Source organism: Bombus pascuorum, chromosome 8 (assembly GCF_905332965.1).
Source record: "Bombus pascuorum chromosome 8, iyBomPasc1.1, whole genome shotgun sequence".
Taxonomy (NCBI): domain Eukaryota; kingdom Metazoa; phylum Arthropoda; class Insecta; order Hymenoptera; family Apidae; genus Bombus; species Bombus pascuorum.
In genome coordinates this window covers 7633022-7647985 of record NC_083495.1, presented here as the reverse complement: position 1 = coordinate 7647985, position 14964 = coordinate 7633022, and the positions used below count along the sequence as shown (strand labels likewise).

Below are 14964 nucleotides of genomic sequence, written 5' to 3'. Positions count from 1 at the left end.
TTTAAGCTATATAAGATTATCTACATTTATAAAAAATATTTTTAGTTTCATATATAATGATTTTTTTTCAGGGAATGTTTTTTAAAGATAGCAATACTCTTGCATATTACAATTTAACATCTGGCAATGTAATTAACCTTTTACCAAAGGAGAGAGGTGGCAGGAAAAAATAAGAAGGGAATTACATAATTATACTTTGAAACTTTCACATTATTGTTTAATAATCAATTTATTTCATATTAAAGATTTAAAGATAGATTTCTATATATTAAGAAATAATATCGCTTTAAACAAATAAAACACCTATTAAGTTAAATTTTTTTATTATAACTTTTATTCTAATTTTATAATAAGTTAGCATTTAATAAATTAATAATACATAATTAATAAAATTTATAAATATACAAATACAAAATTATTTTATACATAAGTTTAGTTCTCTCATATTAGGAATTGCACTTAGGTTACCTTGTACTTTTATCAGTAAGGTATTAGCGATTTGTAATTAGCTAGATCATTTAATATATCATTGAAACAGCACTTGCAAAATATTTTAAGTAATATTTGTATGTTTTTTCGTATTTTTACTTCTATTTCAATGATTCTTAGTAACTTCTTAAAAAAGCATTGCTGTTTGCATAGGAGATTCGAGATATTTCTAGTACCTTTGATTCATTTATTAAAATCGAAGTAGTTTCGGTACTCGAATTTTAAGAGTAAATCTCTAAAAATTGCATAAAAAGCATCGTATAAAAATTTTTCAGAATAAAACTCTATAAATATCATCAATATTAAACTGCTCTAAATGCAGCAATTATTTTAAATTTTCAGCTAATATGATGCATTAATGAAGGCCTCTTTTTTTAAATGCTCTTGTGTTATCCATGTATAACATTTATATAGTTTGTTTTGTACTTGTCTTATTTTTAATTTTCTCTACAATCTTTCGGTAACGTGTAACCATTGATTTGTATATCTAAAAATATAAAAAAAATTTTTCTTAAATACATAATATTTGGTAAAATGTAAACTTAAATAATAGTTGTACATATTACTTACTGTTTCTGCATCATTATAAGGACGGCATACAAGTGTCGGTTCTGGTAAGCAGCGTGTTATCTCATCAAAGTTGGATTCATTTCGCAATAAACCATGTTTTGCTTGATAGGCTGCGCCCATCATAGCCGAATTAGCTACTTCCTGTTAAATAAGATTTAAAGATATTGAAAATGTAGTTATAATTTTTAGGATGAAAGAATATTATACGAGATCCAAAAAATAAATATTTATAGATTGATAAGAAAAAAGGTATATATAAAAATAAGATTTTAACATAGACAATATTTCTATTGAACAAATTAGAAGGATAGAAATGATTACCGATATGTATACTGGTGAATTAAAAACATCGGAAAGAACTTGAAGTATAGATTTATTTGTGGATGCACCTCCCGTAGCAATAATACGTGTATTTGGCCCTATAGGTAAAAAGCAAAAAAGATAAAAATGATTTTTGTAATTGAAAGTTTATATTTCTTTGAAAAATTGTAAATTTGTTGAAAATCATGTTCTTTTGTAAAATGATATTACAACGTATTACATATAAATATCAAAAATAAAATAATTACTAAAGAAGACATATTATAACAAAATTGAATTCTTCGATATATAAATATTGATAGGACAGTTTCTTTAAAATCTGATAATTAAAGCAAAATATATATCGAAGATTTAACACATTTAACTTATCACAGAAGGCACGTATCGCTTATATCTCTAAAAGTTTAAAATATCCTCGGTTATCAAGGGGAGTATAAGAAAATTGCAAAAATATTTTTGTAATTTGTAACTTACCTATAACGAAACCAAAATCTTCAGCGTGAGCTCTTTTTGCAACGAATTGCCCTTCGATCAAGGCTCTTACTTCCACCTCCTTTGAACTGTAACGCGATATCTCTTCGTTCGCTTTATTAAATCGATGATCGCCAATGACAAATGGCAAAATTTCTTGTGCATCGAAGTATAAACCTAAATTTCCAAAATTTCCCCGCGGTGTACTTTCCAGTAGCTCGTTGAAGATTTGCCAAGAGCCTTGCGCCGCACTGTCACGTATTCTTTCGCGAGTCAAAGATCCATTTTTGAAGCTAGAAATTTGAGATTGCGTACTCTAGTTTTCCGATCATTCATACGTTTAATCTCATAAGTAATATTATTTGGAAGAATTAAGACTCGTTTTAATGAAATGGATTCTATACAGATATATCTAAACGAAATGTAGATCGGGTAATCATCGATCTATATTATTTAGATATCTTAAAGGATCATTGTATTATTTTTTACGGAATCGTAATTCATTTATTATGTTTCCTACTTTTTTTTCTAAATAATTTCTCTTCCATTAATATTTTGGATAGTTTGTAACATGTCTCTTCATATTTTACTAACAATTTATAATTTGATGTAGCATAGAAGATATAATTAGTATAGAAATTATATTTTGTTTTATACTGTCAAAAAGTAAGTATTACTTCCTCTAAGATTTAGATAAATACAAAAAACAATGATTAGGTACGTGATATCCGTATTTAACTGGAAGAATTTATTATGAAAATTTATGCTTTTGTAACCACAAATGATAAGATATTTTGTTTGGAAATATATATAACCTGCATTAGAGAGAATATATTAATTTTACCTGCACTTTCTACGATTAAAGACTATAAAGTATTCTTGTAAATAATTATAAATAATTAATGAAAACCCGCGGAACACCTTAAAAAACTACTAATAAAGTACCAATAAAGGAAAAATTGTATCCTAAGGAAATAAAACGGTGAGTTACCAAAGTAAAGCCATGTAAGCGTTATCATCAAGAGGATTGCAAAATATGTGTCCTTCAAAAGCAGTTTTCGGTTTGTTCAACCATAAGAACAGAGTATCACTTGTCCCCAAGCTGCAAGCAATGTCTCCTTCTTTCAGTCTCATTCCTGTACAATAATAAATAAACGTTATTTATCAATTGTTTGTATTCTCAAGATTATTAATAGTCAAACTTATTTATTAGCACAATAAATCCTACCTGCATTTCTCTAACTCGAGAAATAAATTTTACACGCAAACATTGAAGTATATGTATTTAAACATATTCTCGTTCAAATTGAATTACAGCATATTTTACACTTCATTAAACTTGTTGCAATTTGTTCAAGCATTTCGCTGTACTACGTGTGAACGTAAAAGAAACCAGTCTAAGGAAATTTGCATGTATGTACTCCTATATTCCGATGTAAAACGTAGTTTCTCAAAAGTGTCGTTTTAACGGGCGATCGATTTTAGACGACGTTGCTTTTAGCGATAGCACGTTAGAACGTAGTTATCGAATTTTTAAGAAAGAATATCAGCGTTACCAAACGGAAAAACGAATAAAAAACTTCACACGAGGAAAATGATATCGATAGGTTAATTAAATATCGAGCAATACGGAATTCATTTAGCAGTTTCCTTAGCAGTAACCTGCAAATTATAGTTCAAGCGAAAAATCTCATTAATCATTCCGTATGGGGAGCGAAAGTCTATGGGTATCTACGCATACCGATTGGAAATGTATTTGCGTGAATATTCATGAAGGCGTTCGTTGCTCATAGAATCGAAACTTGTCAAAAGGCGAAGTAGCGCGTATAAATTAATACCATTCGCCGAACGAAAAATTATTCGTACCAAAACCGTGAGATCAGCGAATAGCATGCTTACCTATTAGAGAACCTGAGTTGTCGCCTGTGAATGCAATTACACGGCATGCCTCGTCGAAGCCAAATCTTTCGACGAAATAGGACGAAATTGGACCGATATCGCTGCATGAGGAAACTGGTTTCCCGAGTTTTTCTCGTAGACCAAGACCGCAAGCCTGAACAAACACCGGTCCAATGATAAATATTGGAAAAGCAATGTACGTACGTAGTACGCTGTTTGCGTTATAGGTTATTTTCACAACAAATGTAGAGGATCTTAAAAGATTTAGATTTTGATATATACATTTCGACACATACACACACAGACATATATGATTCTGTTTTAAAGAAAGAAGAATTTTCTATTTTTGAATTTTTGAATTTTTCGATATTCGAATTTACGACTTAAAAGATCGATTGAAGCGAAGCATATAGATAAAGTTGAAAAGAATGTTTATTTCTATTGCTAGAGAAAAATGCGAATGTTTTATTGTATAATAGCTTAACGTATTCAGAGAAAATCTAATAATCTTTGATAATCCACATACCTCTAATAGGACGTCATCCCAATCTTTCGTATGAATATTTAACAAGTTCATTCCAGAGCCATCGGACCAATCGATCGGCGCGAAATCGCCGAAAAACAAGGAAGCGAGAAAACTGCTAATCAAAGAGATTCTCTGGAAGAAGTATTAAAAACGAGTTAACGTAAAAAATGACTATAAAATCTTATTCAAACACTTTATAATATATGTATAATGCGTATTAGTGACGAATATACGATAATGTTTCAGGTTTTAACAGCTAAATCTTGTCAGTCTATTCTGTGGGTATAATCAGGCAAAGGAATGTTGTGTATAGTAATTTTTTGTTGTCTTATCGTTTGTTATTTTATTATAATTTTTTATTCTATATAAATAAGCGGTCTATGTTTCTACATATAATATTTCTCGTTCGATTATACCCATAGAATATACTTATTTTTGCTGTTAAATCTTAGGACTTAGGACATTATATATTATTGCATACTAGTTGTAATAATGTTATGAACATTAAATAAAATCTTCGTAAATAGGAATTCTCGGTTTGTTAAAAGTAGCACTCTTTGAAAATATTTTGGTTATTTTAGTTTTTAGTTATTATTAGTTATTGCTCAAAGTAATTAAAAATCTATGTGAAAATCATTGCTATTGCGATTATAAAAGTAGAGCATGTTACGAGTAATCTATTTTTGGACACGTTGTTATTACATTTCGGATATTTATGGAATTTCAGGTTTTTATGAGATAGAACCTAAACAGAGATCTATTTCGACCGATATTATTGTGCATATCTTTCAATATTCAAGTAAACAGATTCTTGTTTTTCTGTTAACGTAATTTCCATATATTTCTATACGACCAAACACGTTCATACAAGTCGAAATAAATTGCCATAAAGCTTTTCAACGCTTAATAAAAACATTCTGACGAATAATAGAAATATTCTGACTGTCCATTGAAAATCCATCGGATACTACGTTACGTAGTAACACCAATCTCGAGATTCATATCGAGAATTATATTCGCGTACATTCTCTGGCTGCAATTTTTCTATAATCGCAATAAGAACGACCTAAATAGAAATGACATCGAGCTAGACGATACATCTATTAAAAAGGAACAGTTCAAACAGGCGAGTAATCATCGTTATCGGGTACGTTAGTATTCAGGCGTAAAGCCACGGGTCACCGGCAGCTCACACGAGAAATCAGAAACGTAGTTAATTGCAGTCTAAATCCTTGTATCAGTCCACACGTAATCGAATACCTCGATCGATCGCAGTCCCGAAAATTTGTCAACGAAGTCGGCAGTGTAGATTTTTTTTAATGGATTATACCTCAGTGTTGCTGTAGGCTTCCGGTCTGGTGCGTGCTATTTTTGCTATTTGAGGCCCTGAGAACCTTTCGTACGCCCGTGATCCCGTTATCTCCGCCAATTTCTGCAATCATGCAACCACGACAGATCGTATAAAGATAATTGATTAGCGTATTGATCGGCGTGTGTCGATTAACTATGAATCAGTCCAATTCTCGTCATCGTCATCGTCATCGCTCGACACTCTGTCCGTGTTGTACATGATTTACACATATAACATGTACATAATTTATCGTTTATATAAGTATTTGCATATTTGCAAATTATCGGAAATACATATACAGTGGCTCGTAAAAGTATTGAAACAGTTATAGACATTCTTATTGATATTCGGACATTGTCACGGTGTTGCAATGGCGTTATTGAATTACTTACTTTCCGCTATATTAAAACATTTCTATTCTCTTTTTACTTGCATCGTCTGCGTTGAAACCGTAGGAACGATTCGTCTTATTTATTACGAGTTAACATGCCTATTTTTTCGTATTTTCGATCGAAAACTTTTCTAAACGCGTGCCATTCTTTAAAAATCCTCGATCGCCACTCCCATGAATATTCATCCGTGTCAAAGAATTAATTTACAATTTGCATACTTCGTAAGGCCCGCCAATACGATTTTATATTGATTTCCGATCGTATCTGTTTACGATAATCTTTTTTTTCTTCGCCGACGTTGCTCGATGTTCGTTGACGAAGTCGAAAGAACGAGAAAATAGAAGGGAAAAGAGAGGCTTTGGTGCCGTTCCATTCCTCCGCTGGATATTTTTAAATCTATTAAAAAGTCGACGTCGCCTGCAGCCGACCTTCGCGGCGATTAATTAAATATTTTATTGATTTTCGTCGGCTATCATTGCGAACGAAATTGATCAGCGATAGGTGTTCGAAACAGCATGTCGCCGACGTGACATCGCGCGTTGATAGTGATATTACACGCGTTACTGTCCGTAAGTATGTTTGGACACCTAGGACGTTTCCATCAAAAGATTCATATTTTCGTTATATTCTCAACGTTATGACAGAGGAACGTGCCTCTATCATTGAATTCTTTTCCTTTCGCTACGACTGAGACAAGAATGCTCCGTTAAATTTAACCCAGCTATTCAGATCCGCGAATTTTCATATTTCGATCTTGCTCTCATTTCAGCGAACAAAAAGAATTTTTAACGTTCTAAGAATTTGAAATAGTATTGGAACGAGAAACTACGCGTACCAGTAAGATTTACTTGGTATTTCGTTTAAACTAAAGACACATATCTCCTAACGTTAGGAAAGTATAATTTTGCTGGAAAATTTGGTCGGTAGAATATAGCAGGGTTAAACTGAAACAAGCAATATATCTGTATCGTTGTAAATTCGTGTTTACCTACAACGAATAGCTGACGCGTTGTAAAATTTGTAGGAACATTTCGTACAGACTGTTTAAATCAAGCTTGGGCAAATTTTATTTCAGATAAGGACGAAAAATAATAATTTGAAATAATGAATTATCTCAGGTATTCTTTACTTTGTGAATAATTAGATTTACTATTATTTAAATCAGTTTCAAATAACTATTTAGGAAAATAAAATTATATATTACTTAGAGAATCACCTTCCAAATATCTTATTTAAATATTACCGATTATTTAGATAATGCCCAGGCCTGGTTTAAATATAATGAAAGGAAATTAGCGAAGAGAAGTTTGGAAGAAAAAGGAAATGCATACTTCTGGGCCATCGACGATTTCATCTAACATGTTACACTCTTTGGTGGTGCTGGAATCCATCCACACAGGTGATGTTGTCACCGAGAAAGAGGTAACCAGCTGTTCGTGCAAGAATTTCGCAGGATCCAATTGTTGCAATTGATTTCGACTGCCCTTGCCCCAGTAAACCGTGCCATGTTGCTATGTAATAACGAACAAAGATAACATTATCGTCTGGGTGTTTCTAAAGCTGTAAAATGTTCGTGTTTATAAGGGTCGTTTATTGCGAAATTTACATCTATACTTACACGTTGGCTGAAACGTTTTTCACTGCGATTCTCTGGCGTTAAAACTTCAACATTTATTTTCGTTCATCACACAAACAAATGAAAATTTCACTTATATTTAATATCTGATTCCTAACAAGTTAGCTTGAAACAATATGCAATTTCGACTGATTTATTGTTCTTACTTTAAGAAGTAATTTCATTTTATGTAAAAATTCGATCAATCGTTTTCAGCTATATAATCAAATTAAGTAGTTCGGACCTTTTAAATACTATATTTCGTATATATTTGAATCGTAAATTATGTTATGAAATACGAACTGACCTCGTTTCAATTATTCTTGAATAAGAAGTACATACATATGCGTGTCTGTAGAAATCTCTACTTCCGGCGCGGTTGACATAATATTTATTTGCGGATTGATCATTACTTCTCAAAATACGTTCAAGCTAAATAATATGCCAGAATGAGTAAAATAATAATTTTCCAAATACTTTATTCGAATAATGTTTAACTCTGTCAACGAGATCGGAACTCAAGAAGTTGTAGTTAAACGATTTGTTTGCGTCAAAGAATGAAAAAAGGAATAGATAAGAGTCATTATATATCTATTTTATGGTAATCAACTGTTCTTTTTTATAGTTAAATCAGCGAACGTTGCTGTATTTAAATTACCGATGACAACAGATATTTTTGTAATCCACCGTGTTTCAGTTCTTAAACGATACTCGAAATAATATGAATATTGCATAGAGATACTTCTTAAAATTTATAGCTTTGGTAATGTTACATAGCATTTTGTGACGAAGCTTAATTGACATGGGAGTAATTGAAAAGACAGATTTACTATCAATATTATAATTTATGAGCCGTGACGTTTCTATTCCAACGTTCTGACGTTTACAGCGTTCTTTTACCTGTGCGCATCCGGAAATAGCGGCCACCTTGCTAAAATCGACGCCACACACGCGCAACTTATCGAGAATCATGTCCAGAGCCTTAACCCACATCAAAGTGGGAACCACCACTACGTGTGGCTCAGCTTTTTTCTGAATGACGCCTCCGTACGTTCTAAAATTGTCCAATGTTTAATAATTAAATGTAACAAAATTTGACATTTGTACGAGATATTAAACATCGATAAGTGTAGAAAAGAATTCGGTATTTTAGCTTTGTATATTCTATTTCGTTATTACAAATTCGCATATCTTAGTGCCTTTTATAAACATGACATTTTTTTCTAGATAGTGTATCGTTCAGCGCACTGATTCTGCTGCGATTCAAAGTATAGTTGTAACGAAAACGTAAAAGATATAACTTAAAAAAAACGAAGCTGGCACCCCGCTGGGGGTAGCCGCCCACATGCTATATTTATTTTTTATTTATATTTTTTTTTTCTTCACCAACAAGATATAACACTTTACCAAATGTCCATAAGGACAAATTGTAAAATAACCAAAAATAAAATAAAGAAATAAAAAAAAAAAAAAAGGTTGTAATGAAATCGACCATGATACGATTAGAAGTTAACAAAAATATTTTATACTCCATCGTAATCTTGATTTTTCCTGTATAAATCACCAAGACAATAGCAATAAAAAATCACAACAGAACAATAATTACGAAGAGTTGTATTCGTCATAAAAAATTCATTTGGGAGAAATTTGTTGCTTGTTACGAATTGTATTTTATCAATGCTTTCTTTCTAATGTGAGAATGTGTAAATAATGAATAAATAATTCTCGAATTGCTTAATGCTATTGCTTAGACCTGAACTTCTATGTACTTTAAAATATAATCTTATAAATCGCATCATTGCTTATGTATTACTAGGTTGAACGAAAAGATTTGAATATTGTATGTTGCATTAGTCATTTCATGAGAAATCTTCGTGGGTTTAAGAGTGTTAAGAAACATTTAAAAAAATGTATGTCGAAACGTGAAAAGTGGATAATATGTAAAAATATATAACAAGAAAATATAGAAAAACATGGTATTTAAGCATATTTACCTAAACTCTGGTAGATCATTGTCAAACTGTACACTGGTTTCATGGAGAACAGCGAGATTGTTATCGACGACAACTGCTTTCAACTACAAATGTCAAAAGATACTTGTTAACGGCCTCTTAAATTCGCAATACTACGCTGTTCTTCGATTTTTTATCTACATCATCGAATAAGTTATGTGCAACAAGGCTACCATGTGACATAGCATGGTCAATTAGTTATGATACTCTATAATGTAATTCGAAATTTAAAATTCAAAACTTTTTACCATTTTTTCGTATCTACTGTATGAATATATACACGTGTAACGTTTAAATATACTACCAATCGTGTTTGATAAAATAAAAAAATGTCATCACCTATAAGTTTAATCATAAGTACAAATATCGTGAAACACGTAAAGTCTCGACTGAAATTAAATGGACAAATAAGTATCGTTATTAAAATGGATCATGGAATAGGATAAAATATCAAATAAAATAATATTTGGTTGAATAAATAAAACGAACAGATGTTCTAATAAGTAGATACTTATGATCGATAATGTATATATCATGAGCGATGCTTTATGCAACAGAAATTATTATGTAGAATCCACAGATATTGATGATTGTCAGGTATTTAATTTGTCGAAAGTTGACAAGCAGACAACATTCATGTCTGATGGTATCGATTATTCTTGTATATCGCTTATGATTCACATATTTCTTCATTTTTAAAAGATCAATAATTACGACAAATTTAATTAACGAATAGATAAAAATAAATGTTTTATACGAATTGGTTATGTTACGATACAGTCGTTTATGATTCATGGATTTTCGATCCGAAAGATGTGCAAGAAGCACTTTGCAATTTCAATTATCATTTCGACAGCTTCTAGCATTTCGCGTTTTTCGTTGCAAACGAGATACGCATTTCTTTCGCCCGTATCGTCCTACTGCTTAATGTTATCATTATGTTAGATAATTGTGACCCATCTGACGCGCGTCACACGCAGCGAAATGATTCTTGTCAACAACTTTGAATTTTCGTATCATTTTAGTGTATTATGGACTGTAATATTTGTTTATACCTAAAAGCTAAATGTGGTGAATTTACCCTTAGACGTTAAAGTATCGTTAACTTAATCAGAGTAATTTATTTTATTAATAAGAAATTAGTTTTTGTTTTATTAGTATAACTATCCTTACGGGTCAAATTATTCCTAATTTAATCGTAATTCGATATTTAGCCTATTAATAGAAAATTAATTCATTGATAGAACTTTACGATATTCCTGAAAAATAAATTTCAATGTCGTTATATTTCTTCAAGGAAAAGGGTTACATAATTGTAATGATCGAGTATGTTGTATAACTAGAAACTTGAGAGTACGATTTCAAATATTTGTCAGTAGAGATAATACAAAGGTATACTGCAACAAATATTTGAAATTTAAGGAATCAAAATAGAGTAGATGTTTAAATTAGTTGTTACGAAATCAAAATTCAGTTTATCAACATTAGGACTCACAGTATGGTTTTCAAAATATCACAGGAAACAAGAGATGATCAATACAGCTAAATGAAAAATATGTTTTATTTGATTCGATCCTTGTCAAGTGTTTGTTTTTAGTTACATTTGTAATTTCTAGAAAGAAGTACAAATATTGCATAGTTACAATTCATTGAAGAGTTACCTCTTTTAATAAAAAAACATTTATAAGATTAAATAATTTTCCTAGATTTAAATGAAACGCGCGTTGTCGCGAGCGTGCGCAGTAGATGCTGCGCACTGAGAATTCAGTATCATCAAGCATTATAAAACCACAAACTAATAAATAAGTCTTCAAAAGAACAAACGACAAACTACTATGACTCATTGCTGTATAACTATGATAATTATGTCGCACGTAGTGTATAAATGTATACGAGCGGGAGCAAAAAAGGCAGAAATAAAAATAAGAAATAAGAGGAAAGAAAGGATAAAAATGATATACAAGACTCGTGTCAACGATGAGCAGTTTTATATGACGAGAAAACGCGTCGGTCGTCGATGATTATTCGCTCAAAGCAGATGTTCGACTCCTGATAAAAAGCGGTACGCGAGATTATGCTGTTTTTTAAGGGTTTACCTGCTGCGTGCTGAGATCAAGCCCTAAGTATGTCGCGTTTGAAGCAGCGCCCATATTTCAATCGTAGACTGACACGCAATGCGACGAAATTGTGGAACAGATATGGCGTAGCAAAGATACAACGGAACCGATAGGTTTGAAAAACAGATACACTTCACTGTACGTCCGTGCGCCTGTTTCAAGCTCAGGGCACTAATGTTCGAGCGGTCTAGTCTGTTTGTGGTCTACACTCGTTCCCAGCACAAGCCGAGGCATCGTTACGCGCTGTTTCGCGTCGCAAAGTGACTAAATGGGAGTAATCTTATCGTTATTATTAATATTATAATGCTGTTCGTTACGTAAGGCAGATTAATACTCGACGAAAGTTTACTGGAGTTAGCGTTATTTGGTCTCGGAACAACATTTCCATAACATTTCGTACGCGACTGAATCGTCGCCGTGTCACGACGAAGAGGTTAAGTTTCCGTCGATACTGATTTTCTTTCTCTGGGAACACCGAATTTCTTTACCGGCTGATCTATCACGTTGGTGTTCATAATAAGCGTACACCTGTGCTGCACCTGCTGAGAATTTCTCACAAGATAATTAAACTACCTTCGGCCATTGTCAGAATTTGAATATAAATTACCGAGCGCAAATTAAAGCGATCTAGTATCTTTCTATAAAACATGTATTTACTTGAATGTAATACGTGTTCTTTCTATAAAATATGGTAAAATTACGATAACATTATGTTGTAGAATACCATAAGATGAAGGCATATTGTGATAAGTATTTATAATTATATTTATGATAATCTTACGTTTGAAAGTATGCAGTGAAGTTGTGGATATGATTTAAGTTATGTGTTATGCAAGTAATGCGATTTAAAATTATCGCAAAAAAGATAGTGTGCGCATTTTGATATTTTTTGAAGAGATGGAAATAAAAGTAAAATTCTTTACATTAATAGGATTCGCGATACTGGTTTTTAAACCGGTTTGACTCGTAACTGCGCAAACTGCATAGACGCGTCTACGACATTCTACTAGACAGAAAAAAATGACAAAACGAGCATTTAATCCGCATACCTAAATTATATATGTATTTCTTTCGAAAATTCAATGTGCCAATAAAGTAACGTTTTCAATTAATGTTGATATATTGCACGATATTTAATAGGCATCTTAAACGTTACAAATTTCGCAACAGTTTTTAATTTCTGTATTTTATAAAAATATTTTCTTGGAAACGTATATTTTTCCATTTTTTAAATTAATTTAAATATATGTTATTTATTTCATTATATATAGAAAAGAAAACAAGATACCGGAATTTTAATTTTTAAATTAATCGATTGATCTTAAATTAATTTTCTATTTAAATATCTAAACAACATCCATTTTGCTACAAAAAAGGAAAAAATTGAAATTATAAAATTTCAAAAGGTACTTTCATCTATCAGATGCTTCAATTTAAAATTAAATATAAAAATGATTCGATAACGATCAAGAAAAGAAACAAAACAGCAACGCCATAGATTTTATTAAAATTTTTACAAGAGATGGAGGCACAGTCCTACAAAGAATCTACACGCTATAATCCTTACTTCCACCTAGTTCATTCCCAGCCATACGGTACCTCCCCGGTAAAGTTTCATGTTTTATTTGAAAAATACGGAAGAACGAAACAAAATCTCCACCACTGGATGAAGACTAGCCGTTGAGAGGAGCATAAAATATAGTTCGGTGCATTCTTCGGTTCGCCAGCGGCGGGCGGCGTAGTCAAAAAGGTAGGCTCGCGTCTCGAAGATCGAAAGTAGCGTAAAAATAAAACGTCCGATGTCGGGGCCATGAACCATTATGTGTAGCAGTACCGGGGCATAAAGTCTGTCGGAAAAACAATTATCAAGAGCCAGGACCATAATAATTTGCGAGAAGTATCGTCGTCCTGTGTAATGCGTCGTTTTCTCCGAAAGACGAAAACGAGGAGCCCGAAGGCGAGCGTGCAACGACGCTGCCCGATACTGGGTGGTAAGTCCATGGTGCATCGCGAAGCAATCAGTTGTAGCAACAACCTCTGCGACCGTGCGCTGGTAGTAGTGCATTGGCGGTCGGTAGAGGGGCGAAAGTATGACGAGAGAGAAGCAACCAGGAGGGCGGGGGGAGATTGTTAAGTTATGTTAGTCGATGTACGGGTTTGTTTGCGTAGTCGGTGACGGTGTAGAAGCACGCGGCGACTGGTAGAGGAAAACGACGGATGAAAAGAGAAGAAGAGGAAGAAGACGAAGAAGAAGAAGAAGAAGAAAGAGGGAGGCGAGGTTGCGATCAGGGTGCCAGGGGGTCTGGCCCAAGCCTGTTTGTCGGTCCCGTTGCCTTATAATCGTGGTATACAGATAATGGTTTGGGTTAGGGGACGCCAGGATGGTCCGCGCGAGAGGGGAACGCGAGGGAAGAGATCAGAGGGAAGGACGCGTATAGAGGAGCCGGCAGCAGCGGCGTCGAGACAGGGCAGTTTCGGACGCCCTGTTCCACCAAGACGAGAAGAACGAGCCGACGCACGACCAATCGAGCGAAACTTTCGCTGGCTCCGCTTGCTCGCCGTTTGGCAAAGCTTTTCTTTCTATCTTCCTCTGTTCGTGGAACCATGATTTCTGACCCTACGACGCAACATGAACCTGAAAATGTAATTACCGAGAAAGCCCACTGGAGAACGGTTTCGCTGACGGTGGAACGCGGGCAGCTTGTTTGAGGAATGGCTGTTGAAAAATGTAGTATTATGCTGATACGCTTTTGTAGTAGATTTTGTAATAAAGTTTTCTAAAGAAGGAATGGAAAATTTTGCAAAAGAATGTTAAATGATTATAGAGGGTAAAAAAAAAAACACATTACCGATTAATTACTGACAAAACAGTTCTTCGTTAACGCTTAATATACAATACCGCTTAAAGATATACCATTAACATGATAATTTGTATTTACGTTTTTTTTGTGGATGTTTTTCTAAAGTATGTTCGTCTAAAGTTTATTCAAAGTTTAGCGTGTTTCAGTGGGTAGGCGAATCTGATGTAGGATACCAGACACGGCGATTATCTGTGGGGCACGTTTAACGAGAAAGGGATTGATAGATTCACTAGAAAAATTTTGCTCAAGTTCTTAGAATTTTATGACAGCTATAAAATATGATAGCACAATTTTATTGGTCCTGATCAATTTAACATTGTTCAGTCTACAATCTCCATCA

At 33.0% G+C, this 14964-nt stretch overlaps 2 protein-coding genes across 3 annotated transcripts in view; one reads left to right on the top strand and one right to left on the bottom strand.

Moving 5' to 3' along the window:
* The window catches only part of LOC132910012 (splicing factor 3A subunit 1), a 72171-nt gene that overhangs the window by 3971 nt on the left and 53236 nt on the right, over positions 1-14964 (top strand). Inside the window, exon 12 of one of the 2 annotated variants that reach the window (XM_060965369.1) lies at positions 72-173. In XM_060965369.1, the coding sequence (XP_060821352.1) occupies positions 72-173 (102 nt within the window). Of the gene's footprint in view, positions 1-71; positions 317-14964 lie in introns of those variants that run through there. The other variant, XM_060965368.1, reaches the window with a different exon arrangement.
* On the bottom strand, positions 309-12221 carry LOC132910015 (xylulose kinase). Its single transcript, XM_060965372.1, has 13 exons — positions 11743-12221; positions 9629-9711; positions 8535-8688; positions 7351-7530; positions 5607-5708; positions 4277-4408; positions 3751-3904; positions 2843-2987; positions 1855-2144; positions 1381-1478; positions 1060-1200; positions 850-976; positions 309-815 (listed from the first exon to the last, which is right to left on the bottom strand). Exons 1-12 carry the CDS (start codon positions 11794-11796, stop codon positions 896-898), a joined length of 1614 nt encoding a protein of 537 aa, XP_060821355.1. The 5' UTR covers positions 11797-12221; the 3' UTR covers positions 309-815; positions 850-895.

Coding starts and splice junctions, on each gene's coding strand:
- LOC132910015 (XM_060965372.1), bottom strand. CDS start 11,796: ATGGGCGCTGCTTCAAACGCGACATACTTAGGGCTTGATCTCAGCACG. Junction 2,988..3,750: donor CAACTCAGGTTCTCTAATAG/GTAAGCATGCTA, acceptor ATTATTGTACAG/GAATGAGACTGAAAGAAGGA. Junction 1,479..1,854: donor AGATTTTGGTTTCGTTATAG/GTAAGTTACAAA, acceptor TTTTACCTATAG/GGCCAAATACACGTATTATT.